Source organism: Pygoscelis adeliae, unplaced genomic scaffold (genome assembly GCF_000699105.1).
Source record: "Pygoscelis adeliae isolate BGI_AS28 unplaced genomic scaffold, ASM69910v1 Scaffold31, whole genome shotgun sequence".
NCBI classification, from domain to species: domain Eukaryota; kingdom Metazoa; phylum Chordata; class Aves; order Sphenisciformes; family Spheniscidae; genus Pygoscelis; species Pygoscelis adeliae.
The window spans coordinates 3,373,048-3,382,303 of NW_008824233.1; the positions used below are offsets into that span (position 1 = coordinate 3,373,048).

General features: G+C 37.6%; 1 protein-coding gene across 1 annotated transcript in view; it reads left to right on the top strand.

Annotated features, from left to right (window-relative positions):
- Positions 1 to 9,256, top strand: part of KIAA1109 (KIAA1109 ortholog) — a 123,600-nt gene that overhangs the window by 99,448 nt on the left and 14,896 nt on the right. Inside the window, exons 67-72 of the mRNA XM_009334926.1 lie at positions 1,367 to 1,559; positions 3,716 to 3,877; positions 3,996 to 4,135; positions 5,209 to 5,410; positions 5,825 to 6,028; positions 6,144 to 6,323. Coding sequence (XP_009333201.1) covers positions 1,367 to 1,559; positions 3,716 to 3,877; positions 3,996 to 4,135; positions 5,209 to 5,410; positions 5,825 to 6,028; positions 6,144 to 6,323 — 1,081 coding nt within the window. The remainder of the gene's footprint in view (positions 1 to 1,366; positions 1,560 to 3,715; positions 3,878 to 3,995; positions 4,136 to 5,208; positions 5,411 to 5,824; positions 6,029 to 6,143; positions 6,324 to 9,256) is intronic.

Here is a 9,256-nt window from a genome sequence, read left to right on the forward strand (position 1 = left end):
GCAAATACATAGTTACAGTATGTACGAGTTCATATATACACAGCACCTCGGCAAAATCTTTTTTCAGTCTTGTAGGTACTGCTAAAATGGGAATAATGATTTCTGTAATACTACATTGGAAACTGATAGATGCCTTTACCCTCGTTTTCTTAGGGGGGAAAACCCCGAAATCTTGTATGTAACGTCAAAAATAGAACTATGTCAAATGATGCTCCATAACAGCGTATGTGATATTACGTAATGAAAAGAAATCGGTTCCATTAACATTTTGGTGTCTAAAATCGGACATTTGTTTTGGATATTTTCTTCTCTGACAGGTAATTTATATCGTATACCCTTTTTAAATAAAGGAAGATCCGTTCACTGTCAGTAATTCACGGGAAGGGCAGCTTAGTAGCTGGCCCACTAACACATAAAGCTCTCTTACTGTGTCTTCTGTGTTGCTGCTTATAGCAGAATAGCTTTTGGTATAAAAACTACTTTTTAAGACAGTATTCTCTCAAACGCTGTCAAACTGTACACTCCCTTGTTTTTTTTAATCATTGTTTCTATATCTTCCTAGTAAGAAAGGGTCTCAACAGAAATGTTCTTGTATTTGTGATTTGAAATCCTATGGAGTAAGAACAGGAAAAATAGGTCACTGCTGCATGGAAACTTCATGCAATTCAGTTGAGGCAATGCCGTAAATCAAATGCTTTTCACTGGAAACAGCCTGGCTTTTCTAGTCTTCTGATGTGGAAGGGCTGTGTGTGTCCGTTTTCCAGTATTCCAGGCCATCTTCAGGGATAACAGTTACGCCTCAGGTCCTGCCTGTTGCTTCTAATCAAATTTAGGAATAACTAAACATTCTCTACAGTTTTTGTTATGTTCTGTATTTTCATTGATAGCGTATTATGCACATATAGGAGATGTGAACTCTTGGAATACTTTATTACTTTCATTTTTTATGCAACTTTCTGTATGTGAGTGTTCAGTAGTGGAATAGTTCCACCATGCAGTAAGACAGAAATCTATGTGGACAGGAACAAACCGTTGGTGGCACAGGACGTGTACGACGTAACAGAGCAGAGGAGCAAGCTTTAGGCATTGTTCTTAAATAGTTCATTTTCTCTGTTTCTCTGTGTTTCCTTGATTTATTTTTTTTAATAGCTTATTAATTTATCTTTTTTTTTTTGGTACAAAGATTTCTGATCTTTATGTGCACCGGCTATATCTGTAGAACATGAATTGGAATGTAACGTACCTTACGATGATATTTTTGTAAATAATGAAAAAAAAGAAATTTGAAGGGAAGGAGTGACACCAAACTGCTGTATAGAAATTGAGCTACTTGTATGAAGTAAATTGATCTTTCTTTGCTTTCCAGTTGCACTACAACTCTAAGACTTTAAAGACCGAATCGCCAAATACTTCTCGAGGATCCTCTTTGCCAAGAACCCTTTCCAAAGAGTCCAAGCTGTATGGTATGAAAGATACTGCCACATCTCCTCCTTTATCTAGCACTATCCACAGCAAGACTAACACCCTACTTCCTCCCCAACCCCCACCCATCCCATCAGGTACTTACAGACAGTAACCTTCTAAAACTATCATGGATATTATCTTTCCTTCATGTAATCTACTAGCTTTAGATCTGCACATTACCTGAAGCACTGTATTTATCAAGTCTTAATTTTGGCTGCAGAAACCTGATCCCAGAAGCATGTATGCAGATCGTAAAGCTGCATTTTTAGAAATCTCTTGCCAAACCAGTCTCAGTAATATTCCGTCATAGTCACCATATCCCAGTGATGGGCTGTCACTGCCTTCTCCCCGTTTTCATTTAACAAAATAATGCTTGTTACCGGAAAGCAAAGTTTAAGTATCTGTATAAAAAGTGAATGCTGACTGCTTTATTCTTCATAATCCACGAAAAAAAAAATTGAGATGAATCCTTGCTTCCATACATTACACTATTCAAAGAATACTTTCAACTTTTAAGTGCCTTCTGCCGCACAAGTAATGCGTAAATTATTGCTTTCTGGAACTGGGTTATTTCTTGTGGTATTGAAGCAGCTGTTCAGATGTATTTCTATTAATCTAAATACCAGACTAGTGTCCTCAACTGTTGCAGGCCCTTAAATAACCACGATTTGGAGTAACATGAGTTCTAATACTTAAAAGTTTTATCTCCAATGATTCCTGTTTTCAAGCAGGAGTTAATTGTTGCATCATGTCAGATCTAGAGGTATGTAGATTGCACCTCCAGCTTCCGAGACATTCACTCTTCTCTCCTTCAGTATTTGAATATCACTTTAAAAACAAAGCCAAAATTTTGTCAAAATTGAATGAGCAGGCAAAATTAATAACTGAAAAAAGTTGTGCATGGGTTTTTTTGGTTTTGTTTGTTTTTGGTTTTGTTTTTTATAAAACCAGCAGAGATGCTGGGAGAGAACAGTGAAATGGGGAGACCTTCCTCAATTATTCATGCTGTTGAACCATTAGCTCTTACTCCTTTAAGTGTCCATCTTCTTTATGATTACCAAATGTTGTGTAAACTTTGGTTTATACTACTTTTCTACAATTTTGTTCTGTATTTTCCTATCTTCTTTCCAATCTTTGCCTTTTAATTTTTACCATGTCATGTCCAGTTACTGAGTCTTGTTGTTTTTATGTCTGCAAGCTCTACACTTGGTGGGGATCTTACGGAAATTGCACTTGTATGATGATATAAATGTCTCCCAAAAGTAGGGATTGCAACTACTGTATTTCTTTATGCATTGTATTTTTTATAACTATTACTCCTGAATTGTTTCAAAACACATTGTTATTTATATTACTTTTTTTTATATTACTTTTCCTCTGGAATGGAAACCACCTTGTCTTACTGCCTTTGGTCTCCAGTAAGAGCAAGACAGGACAATCTAGTCAGAGGCATTAGACAGAATAGTTTGCATAGAATGAAAATTCAGTGCTTGGGTTTTTTGAGCAAATAAAAGGATTTTTAAGCTCCATTTTAGTTGTTTATATTTTTCTTGGAGAACTTAAAATCAATATCTTCATTTATCTCCATTCTAATAGCTGTATTTCACAGAGACAGTAATTGCGCGGGTACCAATACCTTCTGTGCATATTTATATTTTGGTGAGCGTGGATCCAAGTGCTAGCCTCTTCCACAGATTTAGAAGACAACAATCTTTTTATTAGTTTATACTCTGGCTAGCTCCAAGCTTTTAAAAACGCTGGTTTAGAATCTTTAGTTATTCTTTGCATAAATATAGTAGGACTTGCCATTTACAGTTTTAATTTTTCGATGTATTTTCTCAGTTTAAACTGACATTTTTCCCAGGCTCATGTCTTTATTTTTCCTAATTCCGCTTTCGTTTCCAGTCAGCTGTGGTTACTTTGCATTGTGTATTTGGAGAAGAATTGTGTGTGTCTGATTTCAGTGCTATTTTTTAAAAAGCAAAGTGGTGACAATTACATAAGAGTGCTTAGTCAAGAATGTGCGCAATGGAATTACAATCAAGCATGACAGACTAATAGTTGTTTTTGCACAGTTTTCTTAGTGAAAAGTTACGGCTTAATTTTTTCTAACCTATCTGATTTGTACCTTTTCAGATGATGATACAGAGAATTAGAGGAAACAGCTTTTTGTTACGAAGTATCTTCTAATGTTCATCAGTTACTGTTGAGTGGTATTATATTAGACAAATTTATCTTTTGAATGTTGCAGCCAAAGGGAAAGGAAGTGGTGGAGTGAAAACTGCTAAACTATACGCATGGGTTGCGCTCCAGTCATTGCCGGAGGAAATGGTGATTAGCCCGTGCTTACTGGACTTTCTAGAGAAAGCTCTCGAAACCATTCCAATTACACCCATTGAAAGGAATTACACAGGTAAGTTGCATATTTGTATTCTGGTACGCTGTGCTTTTTCTTTTTTGTCTTCTGGTGGCATTGAGCAGCTCCGGTCCTTAAATTCCACTTTCTAATGAGTTCTTGTGCTTGTTAAAAGCTGTTAGTTCACAGGATGACGACATGGGACAATTTGATATACAAGATCCCTTAGAAGAGTCCACAACATCGTTAGTATCGTCCTCGACATCAGCATATTCATCCTTCCCTGTAGATGTGGTGGTTTACGTACGAGTTCAGGTGAGATTTTAACTCAACATTCAGTATAGTAAGTAACTTCAGTCACAGTCTTTGAGGCAATCCATGCTTCGAAGTTTGCTTTTTAAAAAATAAAAAATATTTTCAAGCGTCCTGTCAGAGATATTAATGACTAGTGTGATGATGAAATGGGACTTATTTCAGCAGAAGTTCTGACATATTTTAGTCCCATGGAGACCAAGGAAATGAGCTATTTTGAGAAGTCACAAAAGTTCTGAGCATTTTTAATCATTACTTCTTCCCTGTCTCTTTTGAACTTTTTTTTGAAAATATAGTAACTAGTATTTCTATCCATTGTTTATAGGTACCATTACAAAACAAAAATAATAATTAAATATTTTCTCAGTTTATATGGAAACTGTAGGAATGAATGTACACTTATCATCTACAAGGCATTATTCATACTGCTTAATATTTGAAGCGTCTGGGCTTTTTATATGTGTAAGAGAAAAGTGCTACCACAGAGTGATTCAGAGCACTTGAGCTTGATCTGAACGTTGCTATTATATTGTTCCACTTTGTTCAAACAACGTTTTTTCCTGGTATAAAATTGATTATGTTCCCAAATTGAACAACATATTCTAACATGCTTTTTTTTTATATACCTATGAAAATTACCCACAACAATCTGTAGCCTCTCTCAGCTTTTACTTGCAAACTCATCTGGCTAAGAACGTGTTGAGGCGAGCTTGAGGCTTTCAGCATTAGCTCAAGTGCTTCTGCATAGTTCTCGCATGAGATGAGTTATGGATTGACTTGGGGAGGAGGAAGAGAGGGGGACGTACATGTCTTCTGCTGCATCCAGGCTTCCTGTGTCTTAAGTTTTCCAAAAACTGGTCCAAATAATAGCCCTGGTGTTGAAGGGATTCCCTGGAATTAATGTATCTATATCAACTTTTATACAGTTATCTTGCTAATTCTAAAACCAGTCTGAAAAGGCTGTAATTTGCTTAGATTTAAAAAATAAATACATGGCACTTTATAAGCCAAATTTGGGATGGTTTTAGTTTTTCATATTTGTTCATTAAATTCTTTATTTTCTTTCTGTCTTTCAGCCCTCTCAAATCAAATTCAGTTGCTTGCCGGTATCAAGAGTTGAATGTATGCTGAAGTTGCCTTCCCTGGATCTTGTTTTCTCTTCAAACCGAGGAGAACTGGAAACATTAGGCACAATGTACCCATCAGAAAATGTGTCAGTTGGTGGCAGTACTTCACAGAGTGGCTCAAAGAATTCAGTTAGTAAATCTGGAGCACCAGGTAATATGTATATGAATGTTTATACTCTATACAGCTTGTAGAATAAATAAATAAATATAATGTTCTGTTGTCTAAAATTAGAGCAGAAGATAAGCTTTTACACACCTTAAGGCTAGACATTTATGTATTAGTGAGTTCAGTAGGATTTCTTCACGTTGTATCAGTTTCCTGTAAAAGCCTGCACAGATACAGTATGTTGGAGTTTTTCTTGCCTCGGTTAAGCGTGTTCAGTTATCTCTTATAAAAGGCTAGCATCAATACATAGAATATGTAAGCCACGTTGCTGCTACAGGGGCATAATTTGATGTGCATTTGGTCTGTTTAATATTGCTGTTAACAGTCAGTATTATTTCACGTTTGAAAATGCTTTCGTACTAAAACTAACTTTCGCAAAAAAAAAAAATTTGACTTCAGGTTCATCACCTGGACTAGGCAGCCCTCTTGGCAGAACACGGCACAGCAGCAGTCAGTCAGACTTGACTACTTCTAGTAGCAGCTCTTCAGGCCTGAGCTTTACTGCCTGCATGTCCGACTTTTCGCTTTACGTGTTCCATCCATATGGAGCTGGAAAACAAAAATCTGCCGTTACTGTTCTAACCCCTGGATCAGGAGCCTTAGGTACAGAACAAGTTTTTGTTTGCTTTGATGAATGTTGTTCAAGTTTGGCATGGTTTTCTGAACTGAAGATTTGAAAAGGTCACAGAAGATTAAACTTTTTCCTTTCTATTTCTAGGTAATGTGGATGAGGAACCAACTTCGGTCACTGGCCGGAAGGATTCTTTGAGTATTAACCTTGAGTTTGTGAAAGTCAGCCTGTCACGAATAAGGCGTTCAGGAGGTTCCTCCTTTTTTGAGAGTCAGTCTGCGAGCAAAGCTACCAGCAAGATAGATACTACATTGATAAACATATCTGGTAAATGCTTGTTTCATTTTAATCCCATATATTCAGCTAGAGAACTGCTGTTCCAGTGATAGACTTCACTCTCAGCAGCTTTATGAGCAGCTGGCCCTCATGTTGTATGAGAGCCATCCACTTGTAGTGTGTAGTAAAATTTTTGCTCTTTTTGCGTGAAGTAGGAATTGATGCATTAAATTTTAATGGTATTTGGAGTACCTATCGGGAGACGCACCTTTTTAGCCTCCTGATTCATTTAATGTTAACTAAATGGACTTGCTCAAACGCATCTCTGACATCAGTCCGTGTGACTTAATGTGACCCTTGAATATTTTGAGATTGTACTGGCTGTGGTGAGGATGGAGTTAACTTTCTTCATAGCAGCCCATATGGTGCTGTGCTTTGAATTTGTGGCTGAAACAGGATTGATAACACATCAATGTTTTGGCTATTGCTGAACGGTGCCTGCACAGCCTCAAGGCCTTCTCTCTTTCCCACTCTGCCCAGGAGGGGACACAGCTAGGACAGCTGACCCAAATTTATCAAAGGGATAGTCCATAGCATGTGATGTTGCACTCAGTAATAAAAGCTCAGGGAAAGGAGAAGGAAGAGGGGATATTGGTGGTTATGGCATTTGCCTTCCCAAGCAGCTGTTAGGTGTGCTGAGGCCCTGCTTTCCAGCAAATAGTTAAACATCTGCCTGCCAATGGGAAGCAGTGAACAATTTATTTTTGTTTTCTTCACTTGCATGCACAGCTTATGCTTTCCCTGTTACACTGTTGCTACCTCAGTCCACAAGTCTCCTTGCCTTCCTTCTGGTTTCTCCATCTCCCACAGGAGATTGGAATGAGCGAGCAGCTCGGTGGGCATTTGGCTGTTAGCCGGGGCCAACCCACAACAGAGATGAGCTAAAGCCTAAATTGTTTGTGTTTAGTCAGCTTTAAGTTACATGTCATTTTAGTTGTATTGCAGATATTTCTGTCAGATATTTCTATTATCAGAAGGAAGTGATTTCAAGTTGTTATTTAGTAGTAATCTTAGTATGTTGACTTTATTACATGGTCTTAGCATGCAAAAGAGGGTGGTTATTTTCCACCTAATGGCACAATGTATATTTTTCTTCAGATATAAAATCCCATAGTGTACATTAGCTTTGTACCTGAGAGACTAGAGTCTTTGAATAGTATTGTTTGTTGAGCAATATCTATGCCCTTCATTTTTTAATCCTGTTTTTTGAGAACCCCAAAAGTCTCTATGATTGCAGTGCGGTAATATATGACTACATAAATGGCAATGAGATGGAACATGTAATGCTAATTTGTTCTCACTTACATAATTTGTTTCAATGACAAACTCCGTAGCTTGGTTAGCTTTTAAATATTTTTATATTAGCTATACCAGTAATTCTTCTTTTTCACACACACACACAAAAATCCTTCTTCCTAAAATATTTCATTTATTCCTTACTGTCATGCATCATTAGAGTTAAAATAGTGTTTTTGAAATCCTCAAACTCTAAATACGCTATTTCACTTCGGTGTGGCCATTGCGAATCTGTTTTACTGCCGGTGATCAAAAAAAGCGATGGTAATCCAAAAATGTACGTTTCTTAGAGCAATCGGATGAAGGGACTACAGATCACTAAGAAAAAGTGTACGATGAGGGTTGGGCTTTGGGCTGGGTTTGTTTTCAGCTTGTTTGGTGGAATTCTGCTGTGTTTTCTCAATGTGTTACGCTGCACTAACTTGCTTGCTAAAGCTAGAAAGCAGGCGCAGTATGCCCACAGTGTCTGTATAGTATCACTTCAATAAGTCTCCACATACAGGAGTGAGCAGCAAGGGAATGAACTTCAGCAGGCCACCCAGTGCCCTAGTGTGAACGCTCTTTTACATCACTGTTCCATCAGAACAGAAAGATGAACAAACTCAGATTCTTATTGCTGATTCATCTCTTAATACATTTTATAACAGAGATAAACTAGTATAATAATAGAACTTTATGTTAAATTTATTCCCAAAGTTGGTTAAGCTTTCAGTTGGACCTAGTTTGGTAAACACTAACCACCCATTTTCATAGTCCTCTCTTCAGAAACAGGTATTTCACAGCTCTGTTTTGTTACCTGGATAGGACAAAATCTTTTACAGATACTTGCCCTTTTTTACTTCTTTATATGAAAACTAAAAATAGTCTAGTTTTCAAGCAATCTCCCCATAGAGGAGGGGGGGAAAAAAAAAATCGAAGTAGATTATGTAGCACAACTAAATGTAGTATTACAGAAATGATATACTGTGCGCATTAAAAATGACAGTTGAATCTCCTAGATCACAAGCTGCCTTAGTGTGTTCTTCATGATCTTTTTTTTTTTAGTCTGACATTTGCTGTGTGTTATTATCTTAATTCTGGCTGCACTGCTGCATGTCTAACTTGGTGATGTAGTTCTGCAGTCTGTGTTCAGTTACTAGCTGTCAAATTTCACCACCTTGCCACCTGGTGCCTATGAAGCTACAGTGAGCGCTGGACTCCTGAATAGTCAGGGAACCTTGAAGTAAAAGTGGGGTTTAAAGATTTGTTATTTATTTATTTATCTATTTTTCCCCACTGCACACGAGATCCTGACTTCCTGGGCAAATGGCAGAATGGTTGTGATTAATCTGCCGTTAAAGCCCTTGGATGAGGAGTCTGAGGCACATACAACACAAGTAGGACCCACCATCAGTTATAGAATCATAGAATCATTAAGGTTGGAAGAGACCTCTAAGATCATCGAGTCCAACTGTCAACCCAACACCACCATGCCCACTAAACCATGTCCCTAAGCGCCTCATCTACCCGTCTTATAAATACTTCCAGGGATGGGGACTCAACCACTTCCCTGGGCAGCATCTTCCAATGTTTAACCACTCTTTCGGTGAAGAAATTTTTCCTCACGTCCAATCTAAACCTCCCCTGGC